This window comes from Leiobunum rupestre, chromosome 4 (genome assembly GCF_980474605.1).
Source record: "Leiobunum rupestre chromosome 4, qqLeiRupe1.1.hap1, whole genome shotgun sequence".
NCBI lineage: Eukaryota > Metazoa > Arthropoda > Arachnida > Opiliones > Sclerosomatidae > Leiobunum > Leiobunum rupestre.
The window spans coordinates 73,934,530-73,951,873 of record NC_143387.1 but is presented as its reverse complement, the minus strand read 5'-3'; the positions used below and the strand labels follow the sequence as shown (position 1 = coordinate 73,951,873).

Sequence of the window (17,344 nt, the reverse complement as noted above, 5' to 3'; positions counted from 1 at the left end):
TCTTGGTGTCGGTCAAAAGTTATGAGGTAACTTTGCGGTTTTAATTAGTATGTTCGGTCTTCGGTCAAGAAAAGAGTTAAATTGTGTTTCGCGTTTGGAACGTGAGTGAATCGACTTAAGTGTATGAACAGTGCGTGTTTAAGACTGAAAGTGTTAAAGTAATTGTGAACTAACTCAAGTCAGCTGTAAGATAAAATTGATTGTTATTATTTTTTGAATTGGAATAACCTAATTATTCCTGTAATATCCTCAAATATGTATATATTGCTTATAATTGGGAAGGCTTTGACATTTGGGGCTTCTCGAATTGGCGCGCGGAAAGAGGCGAGAATTCGAAAAGCACGCGTTTTGAAATTGTAAAAAGGTAGTTGTTTATTAAAATATAGAACCGAACGGATTTGTTTTATTTCACTCCAAAACCTTACTAAGCCTAATATCAGGAAAACACGACATTGGCGACGGAGATGGGATCCTCTAGCAGCGAATAATCGTGAACCACTTTACATTTAACGATGGCGTTTCCACCACCTAATACAGTAGCCCCGCCAGGATTTTTTCGCGAGTAGGCACTGCGTGATTAAGAGGCCCCATAAAAAACTCCTTTGTAATTTTTGTTGTTCTTTAACTAGCCAAATTGTATATAATTATTTAAAAATTTTATTATTATTAAATCAATAAAATTTTTATTATTATTAAATTAATAAAAATTTTATTATTATTAAATTAATAAAAATTTTATTATTATTAAATTAATAAAAAATTTATTATTATTAAATTAATAAAAATGTTATCATTATTAAAGGAAAGTTCCAGCTACTATTTTTATTTTTATTTAAAAGATCCAAGATGCTTTTAAAATAAAAAACAAGAATTTAAAAACCATAATTAATTATGGAATTAAAATAATTAGCATTTTAGTACAATTTATGGGCGCAGCCATATACCTGAAATATGCTTCACGACAGAGCCCGAAGGCACAACCATCTGATTGGCTCTGACCATCGACGGAAAAAAATACTATGTAGTAGTCTCTCTCACCACGGCCCCCTGCACGTGCTCGCTCCGCGTGCAGGGGGCCGTGCTCTCACATAATAACCAATAGACAGCCTTGCATGAAAGTATTTTAGTGGTTTTTAACTTCTTCAATTATTGTAGAACCTTAAGTCGTCTATTTATGGCAAGAAATTTAAGTTCGTATGATTTGGACCCTGTTTTTAATGAGGGGGAACTAAAAAGAATACAAAATGAAGCGGAAATTCAAGGAAGACCAAATGTAATCGAGTTAGAAAATATCTTAAATATCGACGAAGTGAGGAACAGCTGTGAATGTGGTCACTGGCATTTTGATTACTTTGCCACCTAGGCCTAACTCGAAGACACCGAAGTTTGAAATAAAAAATGTATCACGTGATCTAGACACAGTCTACTATTGGTTAGTTTTAGAACCAATGCGGTCGCTGTGCCTCCGTGTTATGCGGAGAAGCATGAAATACAAAAACATGGCTGCTAGCACTTCCAATGGTTAAAAATTAAATTAGGTAAATTTGAAATTATTATTTTTTAATTTATTGGCATTTTTGGTATTTTTAAAACACGTAAAATGTTTTAAACACAAAATAAAAACAACCTGAACCTTTCCTTTAAATTAATAAAAATGTTATTATTATTAAATTAATAAAAATTTTATCATTATTAAATTAATAAAAATGTTATTATTATTAAATTAATAAAAGTTTTATTATTATTAAATTAATATTTTTTTTATTATTAAGTATATTATTTACAAATAAATATTACCAATTTTACTTTTAATCGAATAATTCCACCCTACGATTACCTCTTTACCCAAATTCATCAACTACTTATTTAGGCTTGTCTCCCCCATTGTTAAGGGGGAAGACTACAGTGGCCATTGTCTAGTTTCGCGCTATTTCAAGCTGAACTGTTTTATTGTTGTGTTTTAACTTATTAAATTAATATTGATGTGTAAAACAGCCTCTTCTTTAGTGCTTAAAATAATTTTGACAATTATTACGTTTTAATTCGGACCCCCGGAGCTAAACACGTTGGGCAAGCGCCCAAACTACCCTATAGTAGTTGACCTCTTGAACAATAATTTTTCTCACTAAACTTGCTTTTAAATCATGACATTTTCTTTTTTAATTTCTAATATTGCAATAAAGTTTCCCCTATTCCCAATATTGTCGGCGGATGTGTAAGTGTTCCCCTGAAGTGCCAAATCTTGTTGGGCACATAAAATAATCACTTCCACGTGTGTAGATAGGACCTCTCTGTTTCTAATAACGTCTATTCTATGGTGGTCGTTAACCTCGCAAACTATTGATCCACGGGATTTGGATTCCATGTAGTCTAAGTACATTTTGTACGCTAGTTGGTGAGAAGATTTGTTGGAAGTGAAGTGTTCTTCGAATTGTGTCCCCATGTTTTTCCAATCTGAAAATCCCTTTAGAAATGCAGTGTTTCTACTGCCTAAAAAATGACGGCAACAAAAACAATACACTGCATCCTTTGCAACTGAATATTCAATCATTTGATATTTGTCATACCAAGAAGAATTGAAACCTCGATTTTTACCGCCAATTAATCTTTTAGGAAAAGGATTTAGTTTAGGCTGAACTGGAAGGCAATCTTTATCTAGACTAATATCCAAGTTATTCAACGCGTGTAAGCCCATTTATTTTGAATTGGACACGTTGTTTGATGTATTTTGTGCATGGTTAGAGTTGGGGTTTGCAATTACTTCTGCAATTTCTCCTTCATGAGTCAGTTCCATTTCCATATCAGTACTGACGTTTGGAAGAACTTCAGCAGTATTACTAAAACAGTGACTGTTATCAGTCTCCAAGGATTCTAAACCCTTTCCCAATTCTTTGACTAGGTTTTTCTCAGAACTATAGTTATGGCTTTGCGCCGACGATTTCAAAAAACGTGCCATTGCACCTTTCTGATTACTAACGAAACTATCTTCCCTTTTCCATTTTTCTCATTTTTGGGACCCAGATAAAAATTTTCTGGTACTCATATTTGAAAATGCTACTATTATATACTAATAGCGAAATAACCTTAAAAAGGTTTAAGAAAATAAAGCTTAGTTAAATTAAAGCTATGTAGTCTTCAAACAGACTTTTTAATAATACCAGCTATATCAAAGCCCTGAAAAAAGCGGTTTGAATATTTTTTTATAGAATAGCTAATTAGCCTTGAAAAAGGCTTTTTGAATCATTTAGCTAGAATAGCTAATTAGCCTCGAAAAGGGCTTTTTGAATAATTTAGCTAGAATAGCTAATTAGCCTTGAAAAAGGCTGTTTAAAAATTAGCTTAAAACAGCTAAATAGCCTTTAAAAAGGCTGTATTGGCAAAGTTAGTCTCGGAAGAGATAATTATTATCGACTATATAAACAATGTAAAATATAAAAGCCAGACTGGTGATGATGTCAGCATAATGGCTCAATGACAGTTTTATGAGCAATTTTTGTGACATGTACATTTTCAATTTCTGTGTTTTCTCTCAGACTATTTTATGTATTTTTACCTGCTGTGCTCCGAGAGGAGCCGCAATTTAAAATTTTCATCTTGAGCCTCAAGATGAAAATTTTAAATTTAATTCCCTGGCAACCATGTCACCGCCTCGCGATTTCAAATAGTCTCTCTGTCAAATCATGGAAAATGCTGACCATTATTTCCTTCGATAACGGTTGATTTTTATTAATAATTACTATATCAATTGTAAAATAAACCAAAAAAATCGTAGCTATATTTATTATTTCAGTTTAACTTGCAAATTGTTAGGCCTTAACATCGTAGATATACCAATTAGTCCCGATCTCTGCTCTTAGATGGCGCCACACTCTCCACGATTTAAGTGAGCGTTTTTCTAGTTACGGTTTATTTCTTTTCAAAAGTCGTGTTATTATTTTTAAAATTTCGCATTTTAGTTTCTATCATATATCTACTTTATTTAGAAACTAAATTAACCAAATTATCGAAAGCAAAAAATTAATATTCACGTATTTTATAGAGAACTATTTTTACATCGTGGCGTAGTACAACCGATACCGTTGTGTCCCTGTAAAGAGGCGAGGGGGAAGTCATTTCCGAAGCCCAAAAATTTAACCCCTCAAATAAGACGTCGTGCATTTGAACCCAAGTGCCAGACTTTCCCCCCTATTTACTTTTGGTATAAGCTGGTCAAGTTCGCTCTTAATATCCCTGGTATGCTGGTATGCGGGTATGCGTTTTAGTAGATCCCAAAGGGGTGGAGAAGGGGGAGTACAAGATTTTTACAGGGATTCTTAGGAGAATGATGGAATTATCGCGAAGATGCAGATCTTTAAATAAAAGAATTATAGAAATTAAAAAGTATGTTTTTAATTATTAACTCCCAAATTAAGATTTCACAATGTATTTATCTCATATATAGTACAAAACGTGCCTTTCTGACTGTAACAATCATCTGTGGACTGTTATTTTACATTGGACCATCTGTTTTTCGATGGCTTAGACAAAAAACGCCAATTATGATAGGTGGGCAGACTACTTTGAAACTAAATATTGCCAGTCAACACTAACATAATGTTCAATAATAGATCCGAATGTGGGTTGTGTCTCACAATACGTAGACCCATTATACAGAGAGTCGTTGAAGTTCCAAGCGTCTATTTTAAAGACCTACGAGGAAGATAGCACTAGCTTCTTACCATATATAGGTTTACAAAATTGGTTTTTCATCGATTTGTTTTATTGATACAATGCTCAATACCTATCAATTCACAGGGAATGGAAAATTGGGCTTAGCCTTAGACAAGGATGACAAACCTATTTATATTTTTCACAAAAGATCTTTGATAGTTCCTTTGCCTGTATTTCCAATTGTCACAGTGGAATTACCAGGTGCTAAAAGTCAAGGTAAATTAGTCTATACATATGCTATTTGCTTGTTATTATCAGATTAAATTTAAAAAGAGTTAACTTGACAAAACAGAGGCAATAGGGGTTCATTATATCAGTGGTCTCGCTTATAAATTCAAATGCTTCAACCAACGAAGATTCACAGTAGAATTAAGACAAGAATTGTTTGCATACCGTCTAATTCCTTCTATTATTGTTCAGAATATAAGAATCAAAAACCCTTTAGTGAGTTTTTTATTATCAAAGGGGGGGGGGGGGGGTTTGATTGGCATTTCTTCATCAAAATATCACTTAGAACGAAGCGATAACAGTCATCTTAAGGCAAAAAGGAATTGGTAACGTTTCAACCTTAAGCAGAGGATCTTTCAGGTATGATTTCTTCTCTCTGTCTTTGTAAAGGTTCCATAAATGAAAGTTTGTTTTATATAATTTCTAATAAGAGTCAATGATAATCACGATTACAAGTTATTCTCATTTAAATCGGGCTCGCCTGATGGCAAAAATGAGATTATAGTTACAGTTGCTTTGTTTAATATCCCTGATTCAGTGACCATAGACGCCAAAAGGTTGGTTTAATCACTTATTTTGAGAAACCTTACAGTCCTAATTAACCATAATTATATCTAGTGTAAAGCAAATTCAAGTGTTAACTGCGATTCAATACGACAACATTGGGGATAACTTTAAAGAAACTGTAAAAAGTTTGGAAATTAAAGTTAAAGATGTTAGTTTGTACTATTTGTAATAAAATTGTTTTAAGTAAGCATAATTTGTTATACTCATAGGACTTGAAATTGGCTTTGGCATCATCGTCTTCATTGAAAACAAACCACATTCGCATCTGGCAAAAAGTAATTATGAGCTAAGTCTATATTTATACTCCATAAGTGTGTCAATTTGTCCAAATTATTAATGATAGTTGTGTGTGTAATGGTGTACGATTCTAGAAGAGGCTCTTGGTAAAGATAGGGAACTGACACACTTATGTGAAACATATCCTTAATAAAAGGTACTTGGAACACACGTAAGACTTTGTTAATTTTCAGTTGTGGACAACAGGTTTTGGAATTAGTGAATCAAAAGTGAAAGGCGCCGTGAATGGGGATAGAATCAACGCTACAATTTACTACGTACTGTCAAATTCAAGATCATACCTCTCTGAGCTCAATTTTCCCCAAGTCCAAAAGGAGAAATTGATGTCAATGTTGGCCTATCCAGAATCTTGTTATAACGGACATTACACACTACAGGCCTCAACCTTATGGGGTCACTTAACCACCATCGAGGATGTCAATAAAGTTGTAGCATTATGGATGTTGACTCTAGAAAAACAGGGTTGCCAAGAATTAATTAAAGCTGGTATGCAAATTATTATGAAAAAACCCAACATGTCCACTATTTTTTTCTTTACAGTGATAATACATTTGTTAAGAGAGAAGTATTCAACTAGGTCATTAAAGGGAGTATATTGAATTTGAAAAATTTTTAGTTTCAATTAAATAGTTTTTTTATAAACCTGGTAGCAGAAATGTGAAAATAAGATTGAAGTATACATCACATCATGGCTGAAAATTTTTATGTACAATGTCAAATGTACAAATGACGTTGCATAATGATATCTGCATATTTTTAAACCATATTGTCACAAAGTAATACTTTTATTGAGGCATAATATGATGTACTTCAACCAACACAATTGTTTTCTTCCAAAATGTATTTTTTAAATTAGCGTGAGCCTGAGAATGTACATGTATCAAGAAAAACATTACCCAGATAGATAAATGAATACTTCTGAATATGATACATATTTTATCCTTTAAATTTAACCTACTTCTCATTTATAACTAAAAACACTTTTTTAACACTTTTGAAGGAGCCGAAGGTGTAATTCAAGCCATGGCACTTAGTTTTGGTGGATTACGTTTCACAAACCATCATTTGGAATTTCTGTCAAACCCAGGAGACTTACATCGTGACTATTTTTTTCGCCGTATTAGTTATGGAAATACCACTCACTTAAACATAACAGTAATTGTTGGGGTGGATAATAAAGCAGTGTTACAAGTTTCTGTTGATCGTAGTGACAATAAAAACGTGTATTGGGCATGTGATGCTGGCTGTCTTGATCCGCCTGTTAAATTGAGGTTATAACTATTAACCATCTCCAAAGTTTATGTATTAAAATAATGTAAGTATTATTTTTCAGTTCAAAGTTGATTCAGTTTCCAGTTAAAAAAACTGAACCAATTACTGCAGTTCTTTACATAACGTCCGATAAGGAACATATGGAAGAACTTAAACATACAATTCATGTGAAAGAGGTCCAAGAAGGTATATAGAAATTTTGGGCATACCAAGTGATTTTCTCGTGTAACATATTCTCTCATTTTTACAGCACCAGCTCATGAGCACCATGTCATCGCACTTCATCGCCATGGACATCAATTGGGGGGTCTTCCGGCTTTATTTTGGGTTTCTATAGCTTTTTTAATTGTTGTATTTCATTTATTTTTAGCAAAACTCGTTTATAATGAGTATTGTAGTGGTGGGGAAAAAGCTCGCGGCAGATACATTGTCTGATCTAAACTAGTCCTGTTAAATATAAAACATTCAGTGCCATGGCGCAATACAAGATAAACTGTGATAAATAACTTAAGTCTCTCAATGGGTATTGCACAAAAAGGCCCTAAAACCAAACTGCGTAGTCTTTTTCTGTACTATCTATGTACATTGGGAGGAAGGTTTCATTAAATGTATTTTGTAAAATTTAAAAATTTTTGTTGGGCTAAAAAATATATTTATTTTAATAGAAAGCTTTTTACTACATACAAGATAAAGAAAAGAACTTGGAAAATGTATATAACAATTAAATAAGTATTTGCCAGGTCCGTAATTAGTGTGCTATGAATGCACATGAAACAAGATGGCACAGCCGAGGGGTAAGACACTCTGCAAACTCGGTGTACACTGCCATACCTTTGACAGTGCTAAATGGAACTCGCGAACTCTTGAAAATATGTACCTTTAACAGTGCTGAATGCACGAAGTCGGTGTACAGATTATCTGTGACTGTCTTACCCCTCGGGCACAGCCACAATAGTAGCCTCTTCCTCCTAGCACCCTTGATTCTACCCCTTTGATTAAAAAGCGCGACTTACCACTGGCATAGTTAGATAGAGAGAACTAATACCAATCGAATGACGCCTGAAATTAATTTATATCGAGTGCCGTTGAAGAGCATTCGTCGTTTTGCGCGGTCCTTTAAGTCGTAATTCCCAATCGGGGGGTGAAATATCCCCTTTGATTAAAAAGCGCGACTCACCACTGGCATAGTTAGATAGATAAAACTAATACCAATCAAATTACGCCTGAATTAAATTTAAATCGAGTGCCGTTGAAGAGCATTCGTCGTTTCGCGGGGTCCTATACCACCACCGCCTACATCAGCAACGAAAGTAAAAGCCTCTTTCCTCTATACTAGAGGAAGATGCTAAAAAGGGTGGGGCATAAACTACATAGAAAGTAAGACAATAATATTTTTTTTTATTCATTGGCTAGCTGCCTCATAAGGGAAATGGATGACTGAAAATTACCAGCCAATGTTTTTAGAAACTCTGATTATCAAACTAAAGATCTTGTTGATTTTAACCTGATTCTATTTGAGGTAAGTGAACCAGTAGCGGCGCTAAGGGTGGGCTGAAGTGGGCTTTAGCCCCCCTGCATTTCTGAGAGGGGCCACATATTTATATTAAAAGGGCCACATATTTATGATTAAGAGGCCACATATTTCAATTAATGAATTTTCTTTATCTCTAGAAATTTGTTTGGAAACGTTTTCTGGGGTAAAATATTTCAAAATCAATTCGTTTACTCAATAAGATAGTATTAGGTGACCATAAACAGATAGAGGAAGGGAGCAGAAATTGAGAGAAAGTTAAATGGACAATAGAAAGAAAAGAAAGGGGCTGAAGGAAATTTAGGGAAATACCCCTGGCATGCACGTGTTCCCTCCAGGACGGATACAAGGTAAGTAGGGGGTCCAGTAAACGCGATGAGAGCCGCAACAATAAAACGACCTTGCTCTTCTCGCTTCCTAGAAAATTTTGGGTTTTTTCGATTTCACAACTTTTGCGAAATATGGTCAATCCAAGGTTCCCGCCAAAGACTATATAACTTATATCGTTTTAGTACACTTAATAGACTCGAATCATTTTAAAGAACAACTATGTCTGAAAATCGATTAACAATTAATTTAGCCTTGCTCTCTATAAATAGAGATTTATCTAATAGGCTGAGAGACAATCCTTTGTTGGTTCTTGACGAGTTTAGTAAAAAAAAGAGAAGAGTGCAATTTATACTTCGAGTGAAATTTTTAAATATGTATACGTTACAAGAGACATTTGGGAGGGCAAGCCCCAAAATTATAAGGGGTCACTATAGTTGTAAGGGCAACAAAAGTCTTAGCCCACCTGTGAAAAAACCTTAGCGCCGCTACTGAAGTGAACGACTAATCAAGCTTAATGTTGAATAGTCGCGAGACAAATCTTGGCTTTAAACCACACCCGTTTACGGAGATTTCCTCAAAATTAGCGCGATGCTGCACCGCGCACGCGAAAACTTGCTTCGAGAGCGATCTCGATTCGTTGATCGGTCGAAATCAGCGGATGGGTTACAAACAAGTTCAGAGCACTTCGCGACCGAAAACTTTAACTACGCCCCCTTTGGTTCACCATTCTAGATAAGTAGCGGCTAAAGCAGACGCTATTGGTTTTTCTTCATCGTTATTCGTAAATTTGACTTTATAAATAATGATACTAGCGTTTTAATATCATATAATATATATTTTGGTAAGTTTATTTAAAAAAAAACTGTTCTTATGGTTTTTTAATTCGTTTGTTGTTTCCGACTACAAATACGCAACATATTTGGTGCCGAAACCCGGGAGTTGTAAGTTGAGAATAGTTGTTTTTTTGTCTAAAAACGTTATTTGGTTCCAGTAAAGTGCCCGCCGTCCAAGTGACTAACTGAACGTTATCGATAAATGGACAAGTTGAGAAGAACCAGAGGGGTCATCCGTACCAGAACAACAAAGATTATCAAAGAATTAAACAAGATTCTATCAGGCGATGAGACCAGTTCGGAGCAAGTTGAAAATTTACTAGCCCAGCTCTAAGATAAGACCAGGAGTCTAAATGGGATGAACGAGGAGATTATGCGGCAAATTCCAGACGAAAGTGAAGAAGGTGAGAACGATGGCGAAGAGGAGGGTGAAGTCGAGAAAGAGGTCAATTCAGTAGAAGAGTACGATGAGAAAATAATAGCAGCCAAGACACTAGCGTTGAGAAAAATCGCCAGCAGAGCTAACTCGATTTCTTCAGTCAGAAGTTCACGAGATCAATCAGCAGAAAGAGAAAGGATAATTGAAGTTAAGCTTCCCCGGCTCACGATACAGACTTTCTCAGGAGAAACGACAACAATTCCAGACGACAATTCACGACAATACCAAGCTTGCCGACATCGAAAAATTTAATTATATACGTTCGTACTTACAAGAAGTAGCCGCAAGTGCAATTGCTGGTTTGACCCTGACCAACGAAAACTACGAAAAAGCCGTTGGAATCCTGCGGAGTCGTTTTGGAAAAAAGACAGTTGCGATGCAGAGTCACATGCAGAAACTCGTAAGCCTCGCCCAAGTGAAAAAGTCATCAGATATCTCTGGTCTTCGAGAGCTTTATGACACTTGTGACACTCAAACAAAGAGCCTGGATTCGTTGGGAGTTCCGCTGGACACGTACTACGCCATGCTTTACTCCATCCTGTTAAAAGTATTACCATCGGACATATATTTGGAGTACAGCAAAAGTTTAGACGACGAGGACAACTGGGACGTCACGAGTCTACTTGAGCATCTGAGAAAGGAGGTCGAAAATAGAGAGATAACTTTATTATGCCAGGCTGAAGATGATAAGCAATCAGACAAGTCAGAAAGTAAATTATTTCGTAACAAGATAACAAGTTTTGCTAGCAATGGTTCCAGATATACGAACAGACCACACACTACAGCAACTTTAAGTACAATGGTGTCCACTACATGTCTCTACTGCAGGGAAGTCGGACACGTTCCAGAGAGTTGTAAGAAATTAACACTAGAGCAGAGAGTTAAAGCTATCCAGAGTCAAGAGAAGTGCTTCATCTGCCTCAGGACCGGTCATAAAGCACGTCGCTGCAAATCGACCTTGAAGTGTAAGAACTGTCAAAAATGACATCATATCTCGATATGTAGAGCGAAAACTGCAGAAGATCAAACTGAGTTGGCGAAGACATCCGAGTCCATAGTATCCAGACCTTTAACAAGCCTAGTTACCGTTCTTCCACCGATTCTTCAACCATGTGAGCAGGTCCTGTTACAAACGGTACTACTTTACGTAGAAAATCAGACCACCACGATCCTAACAAGATGCTTGTTCGAAAACGCCGCTCAGCAGTCCTTTATAAGAGAGGATATCTCGAGAACTCTTGCTAAAGAGTTAGTCTTGGTTAACCCATTCGGAACAAAGGATGGCGTCCTTAGAGAGCAAAGAAGGGTAATAATAACTCTTCGAAGTATCATTGAGCCGGATAAATACGTTCAACTTGAAGTCCTCGAAGTTCCTACCATTTGCGGCGCCCTGGTCAGTGTCCCTGGAGATGCAATAATTCGTCAAATGACAGAACAAGGAATCACACTGATAGATCGTAAAACAGTCAAGGGTGTTCCAGCTCCAGCCGAGCTTGGACTTCTAATTGGAGCCGATCATTACTGGGCCGTAGTACCTGGAAACATAGTCAGACTTGGTGGGTCTTTGGTAGCCGTCGAGAGCCTCTTTGGGTGGTCCGTGCAAGGTCCGGTTCCAGTCTCCGTTAATATGGCAGTACGGTCATCAACCATTATGATGACTCTAGTGAAAGAGCCAGACCTAACCTCATATTTACCCAGGTTCTGGGAATTGGAATCCCTGGGTATCCAGAAAAGGCGCTGACGGTAACGGATCCGGAAATCGTCGATAAGCTCGAGTCCACTATTCAGTTCAAGGGTGGCCGCTATGAAGTTCAGCTTCCATGGAAGAATGATAAACCTGAGCTCAAGAACAATCTGTCAAATGCTTCAAGACGTATGAGGAGTCTTATCCTCCGATTTCAGACGGATCCGTCACTGTATAACGAATATGAGAAGATCATTGAAAAATACCTAGAACAAGGAATCGTGGAGCAAGTACCTGTAGATGAAATCCCTCCACGAACTGGCGACGCTTATTATATTCCTCACTTCGCGGTTTTGAGAGAATATAAACAAACGACGAAGCTTCGAATAGTCCATGATGCTTCTTAGGCCGGCAAAGGAATACCATCGCTGAACTCATGTCTAATGCCTGGACCAAACTTTAATCCAGATCTATTGGTTATCTTGCTTCAATTTCGAAGACACAGGATAGCCTTGATGGCAGACGTAGAAAAAGCTTTCCTACAGATATCGTTAGCAGCTGAAGACAAAAACTACGTTCGCTTTCTATGGATCAAGAAGCTACCGGGAGTGGACGATCAACCAGAGTTTGTTCACCTACGAATGGCCAGAGTATTATTTGGCGTGACATCGAGCCCTTTTCTCCTTGCTGCTACCTTGAAATATAATTTTAAGAAGTTTAAAAATGAGTATCCAGATCTTTGTAACATTCTAAACAAGAACCTTTATGTCGACGATCTACTGACGGGAGCTAATACGAGCAAGGAGGCTGGACATGTGTCAGATTTATAGCCCGGTGTACCCGGTAAGATTGAAACCACACCACCGGAGGTCTGTCATCATTATGCCCTACGCCAGCGTCCACAGACCCGGACAGGCGGCAAAACCAGCATGGGTAGCAGAACCCCACTACTGATGGTCGCACCCTTGACGCAAGCCACTCAACCCAGCAGAAGGTGCAGCAATGGGTCGACCAGCCCCCACTTCGCACACAGCAGTGGGAATAAGAGCGGATGCTCTGGCAACGCCAGCCGACACCCAACCTAGAAAGGTAGGGAGCCAAGCCCATTGGATGGAGCGCCTAAAGGGGAACGGCGAGCACACGGCAGCCCGCATAACCCGGCACAGCTGGCACCGGATATCCCGGTGGAACTCCAAAAGGCCGGGAGATGGGTCCGCCGTGCCCTCATACGGAGGCCCGCAGCCCCACAGCAGGCAACTCAATCCGCCGAGACGGCCAGTTTGCCCGGCCCCTCTCCGTTAGCCTGGGCCCTTCTCCGTTAGCCTGGGCCGAAGCCCAGTTACCAGCCCACACCGGACCGAAGTCGGAGGTGGAGATAGGACCATTTGGACGGAGCTAACATCTCCCAGTGCGCCACCGCCCGTGACGGGTTACAAGAGCCGGACCCCGACTCCCCGGTAAAGCCACCAGTTATTGCACACTCCGACCCCTCGTGAGCCGAGCAAGGAGGCTATGGAGATTCGTCAAAATTCGAAGGTAATTCTGAAAGGGGCTGGCATGAATTTGAGAAAATGGGTCACCAACTCAAAAGAACTTGCGGAGAAATGGGCATCAGAAGAAGGCCGCAACGCCCAAAGCAACCATTCGCAGACGCTGAAGGTCCTCGGAATCACGTGGAATCCACTGATAGATGTTTTCACCTTCGATATTTCAGCTTTACAAGAGTTCCTATTGGAAAAGAAAAATACTAAAAGAGGAGTTCTTCAAGCTGCGGCTAGAGTCATTGACCCAATCGGTTACCTATCTCCATTTCTAATCAAGGTCAAGTGTCTTTTCCAGAAGTTGTGGCTTCTTGGCATAGAGTGGGATGAGAATTTACCATCGGTACTTCAAGAAGAATGGGACAAGTGGTGCCAAGATTTAACCATGGTACAGAAGATATCCGTCCCTAGACACTACTACGACCAACAAGAAGAACAGCCAGTCAGGCGAGAGGTCCATATTTTCTGTGATGCCAGTACCAAGGCATATGGGGCGGTCGTTTACTTACGTTACGAGACACCGTCAGGAAAGATTGGAGTGTCATTAGTTTCATCTAAAACAAGAGTGGCTCCATTAAAGACGTTGACGATGCCGAGACTCGAATTAATGGCTGCATTAATTGTAACGAGGTTGCTGAGGTATACTCTGGACGCTTTTGAGGGAGAGATTAAGAACTATCGCTGTTGGTTCGATTCCGAAATAGTCCTTCATTGGATCCGAGGATAATCGCTGCAATGGAAGCCTTTCGTTGGAAACCGCATGTCAGAAATTCAAAATATTACTGAACCACTTCTGTGGTCGTACTGTCCTACTCGAGAGAATCCGGCAGACTTACCATCAAGGGGCTGTAACGTTCAAGAGCTAATCAGAAATCAGACTTGGTGGCGAGGTCCTACTTGGTTGTCAATGAGTGAAGAATGGGAGAAAAACAAGTTTCAAACATCTAGTCTTCCCGTTGAGATCTTGAAAGAAAAACGTCAAACCATTCAATTAAGTTGCGCCGTCAAAATCAAATAACCTTTACTGAACCTAGAGAAATATCAGTCTGCCAGCAAAGTATTCCGTATCACTGCATGGATTCAACGCTTCACCCACAACGCCAGAGAACCGCAGACGAAAAGAATCGGAGATCACTTACAATCTGACGAAATTCATCGAGCAAAGCTGTTATGGATAAGACACACTCAAGAAGAAGCCTTTTCGGACGAGCGAAAACTCTTGATAGACGAAATTGGTCTCCCACAGTCATCCAAACTTGCGCAGTTTCACCCATTCCTCGACGGAGAACTTATACGAATTGGTGGTCGACTGCAGTTTTCAAACTTAGACTTCAAGAGTAAACATCCATATGTACTTCCCAGAAAACACCGACTTGCTGAACTTTTGGTTATGGACTGTCACTCGAAAATGATGCACGGCGGGCTAAACAGCACTATCACGGAATTGAGAGAGGAATTTTGGATTCTTCAAGGACGACAACTTGTCAAGAAGGTCGTTGGACGTTGTCGTATCTGCAAGCGATATCAGGTCAAATCAGGTAGTCAAGTAATGGCTCCACTTCCGGCGGACCGAGTAACAGAGTCGGAACCCTTTACCATCACCGGCATCGATTTTGCAGGCCCACTGTTCATCAAAGTGACGAAGGAACTGAAGGTTTACATCGCCCTGTTTACCTGCGGAGTTACCCGAGCGGTTCATCTAGAAATCGTGACGGACATGAGTGCAGAAAAATTCCTGTTGGCTTTCCGACGATTTTTATTTCGCCGAGGTGTTTGCAGTACGATCTACTCGGACAACGCTAAAGCTTTTAAACGAGCCGACAAAGATATTAAGCACTTGTACCGAACCATCAAGGAACCGGAGCTACAAAACTATGCCGGCGAGAGAGGAATCAAATGGATTTATATCGTTGAGCGAGCAGCGTGGTGGGGAGGCTTTTGGGAGCGCATGGTTCGGTCTGTAAAGGCCTGCCTCTAACGTACTCTTGGAAGAACCTCTCTAAACTACGAGGAGTTGACTACCACCATGACCGAAGATGAAGCAGTACTCAATTCTCGACCCCTAACCCACACCTTTACCGAAGCCGGGGAACCAGAACCCTTAACTCCCAGTCATTTCTTGTTGGGTCGACGTATCACTGCACTACCAAACCAAGATTTCCGAGCCGATCCACTGATTGTCACCCAAGACCAACTGACGAAGAGGCTAAAGTACCGGCAGCTGCTCCTTAATCAGTTCTGGCGTAGCTGGCGTACTAATTATCTCATGGAGTTACGCTCAGCACATTCCAGTCCACCGGTTGTCAACGCAGTCCAGTTCAAGAAAGACGATGTCGTATTAATTGGAGATCAGTACCGTCCAAGACAGTCCTGGCACCTTGCACGAGTCCTGGAAGTCTATCCTGGTAGAGATGGCTTGGTCCGATCCTGCTCACTTCGCCTGCCAGATGGTACAACCTTAAGGAGGGCCGTTCAAATGCTCTACAACTTGGAGGTCCCTCAATAACCAAAATAACGTCATTGGCGGGGAGGATGTTTCCGACTACAAATACCTCCGCGAGCTAATTTAGTGTACTTGACCAAAATATATACGCATATTTTTTATTTGTTTTTTAATGTATCGATATCTATTTCCAGGGTATATAAACCCTTGTGTATATGTAAATAGCAGTCTCATTTTTAACCTTGTCTTCAACTAGTAAACATGTCAAATAAACTAATTTAATATTTCTTATTCGAGTGTCCGACTTAAGTTCTTCAGATTTAGATAAACGCAACATTTGTAGCAGATGCTAGATCATAGATGCTACCTCGGAGAAGCTAGCGCCGTTACGCCACATAAACTCGTTTCGCTCGCGAATAGAGTAAAGCGCATTTAGTGAAAATTAGTGGAAGTCGATACGAGCAAACCACAAGTCGGCCCAGCCGTAATATAAGTTCCACATCATATGTGTTAAGCTACTTCCCCAAGTATGTCCAAAACACTATATTCAAAATTTTATACCTCAAAGGAAAACCAGTATCGTGTAGAAACGCTTATAAATACATTTAGTTCCATAACATTTATTATGTTACTAATGATTGTACGTGACACGGCTTCCTTAGAATCATACTTAAGGATATTGTTACTTATGATTGTACGTGACACAGCTTCCTTAGAATCATACTTAAGGATATTGTTACCTATGATTGTACGTGACACAGCTTCCTTAGAATCATACTTAAGGATATTGTTACTTATGGTTGTACGTGACACAGCTTCCTTAGAATCGTACTTAAGAATATTGTTACTTATGATTGTAGGTGACACAGCTTCCTTAGAATCATACTTAAGGATATTGTTACTTATGATTGTACGTGACACAGCTTCCTTAGAATCATACTTAAGGGTATTGTTACTTATGATTGTACGTGAAACACACCATTCATGATTCATAGCTTCATTTAGTGTCATATTTATGTATATTGTTACTTCTCTGATCATCTGATGTAGCGCCTATGATCTAGTATGGAACGCCATCCAGATCAAAATTACAAATAAAAAAATATGGACTTTTTTCCACACATTTTGCAATAAAAATAAAAAATATCGATATTTTTAATATTTCAATGCAAAAATTATTATTTTTAACTCCTTTCATATGGAACGCCATCCAGGTCAAAGTTATGAATAAAAAAACCAAACAGTAGGGAAAAATATAAATTTGGCAAAAACAAATATTTCTGTTGAGAAAAAATATAAATTTGGCCAAAAAAATATTTTCGTTGGGAAAAATAGAGGTATACACTTGTAATGTCTAAGGTTCCATAGTTGATTTTATAAAATGTCTTTACGCTTGCCCAACTTGTTGAAATGTTGCCCTGGAATAGTTAAGCCAATGCCTAAGAATGAGTTCATAAACTCTTTAGTGG

The 17,344-nt window shown here is 38.6% G+C and overlaps 6 protein-coding genes and 1 long non-coding RNA gene across 8 annotated transcripts; 6 read left to right on the top strand and 1 right to left on the bottom strand.

Moving 5' to 3' along the window:
• The first annotated feature begins 4,051 nt into the window (after positions 1 to 4,051).
• Positions 4,052 to 7,703, top strand: LOC149949027 (uncharacterized protein KIAA2013 homolog). Of its 2 annotated transcripts, none has more exons than XM_090174234.1 (13): positions 4,052 to 4,380; positions 4,442 to 4,545; positions 4,608 to 4,727; positions 4,795 to 4,926; positions 5,003 to 5,154; positions 5,225 to 5,298; positions 5,370 to 5,495; positions 5,557 to 5,644; positions 5,715 to 5,780; positions 5,976 to 6,288; positions 6,803 to 7,073; positions 7,136 to 7,260; positions 7,325 to 7,703. In XM_090174234.1, exons 1-13 carry the CDS (start codon positions 4,244 to 4,246, stop codon positions 7,507 to 7,509), a joined length of 1,893 nt encoding a protein of 630 aa, XP_090030360.1. In that variant the 5' UTR covers positions 4,052 to 4,243; the 3' UTR covers positions 7,510 to 7,703. The 2 variants fall into 2 exon arrangements, with proteins under 2 accessions (XP_090030360.1, XP_090030359.1); XM_090174233.1 differs by having other exon boundaries at positions 4,055 to 4,380; positions 5,557 to 5,653.
• On the bottom strand, positions 6,938 to 8,800 carry LOC149949026 (uncharacterized). Its single transcript, XR_016480731.1, has 3 exons — positions 8,523 to 8,800; positions 7,284 to 7,521; positions 6,938 to 7,060 (listed from the first exon to the last, which is right to left on the bottom strand). It is a non-coding gene; the product is annotated as an uncharacterized LOC149949026 (long non-coding RNA).
• A 1,341-nt stretch (positions 8,801 to 10,141) lies between these two features.
• Positions 10,142 to 12,298, top strand: LOC149949025 (uncharacterized). The gene is made up of 4 exons (XM_090171216.1): positions 10,142 to 10,230; positions 10,382 to 11,170; positions 11,213 to 11,840; positions 11,906 to 12,298. The coding sequence occupies exons 1-4, from the start codon at positions 10,142 to 10,144 to the stop codon at positions 12,296 to 12,298; spliced, it is 1,899 nt and encodes a 632-aa protein (XP_090027342.1).
• Positions 12,299 to 12,334: 36 nt separating this feature from the next.
• On the top strand, positions 12,335 to 12,721 carry LOC149949024 (uncharacterized). The gene has a single exon (XM_090171215.1). The coding sequence runs from the start codon at positions 12,335 to 12,337 to the stop codon at positions 12,719 to 12,721; it is 387 nt and encodes a 128-aa protein (XP_090027341.1).
• Positions 12,722 to 13,403: 682 nt separating this feature from the next.
• LOC149949023 (uncharacterized) lies at positions 13,404 to 14,159 on the top strand. Its single transcript, XM_090171214.1, has one exon. It carries the CDS (start codon positions 13,404 to 13,406, stop codon positions 14,157 to 14,159), a length of 756 nt encoding a protein of 251 aa, XP_090027340.1.
• A 33-nt stretch (positions 14,160 to 14,192) lies between these two features.
• On the top strand, positions 14,193 to 15,410 carry LOC149949022 (uncharacterized). The gene is made up of 2 exons (XM_090171213.1): positions 14,193 to 14,409; positions 14,467 to 15,410. The coding sequence occupies exons 1-2, from the start codon at positions 14,193 to 14,195 to the stop codon at positions 15,408 to 15,410; spliced, it is 1,161 nt and encodes a 386-aa protein (XP_090027339.1).
• A 48-nt stretch (positions 15,411 to 15,458) lies between these two features.
• On the top strand, positions 15,459 to 15,938 carry LOC149949021 (uncharacterized). Its single transcript, XM_090171212.1, has one exon. The coding sequence runs from the start codon at positions 15,459 to 15,461 to the stop codon at positions 15,936 to 15,938; it is 480 nt and encodes a 159-aa protein (XP_090027338.1).
• The last annotated feature ends 1,406 nt before the right edge of the window (positions 15,939 to 17,344 follow it).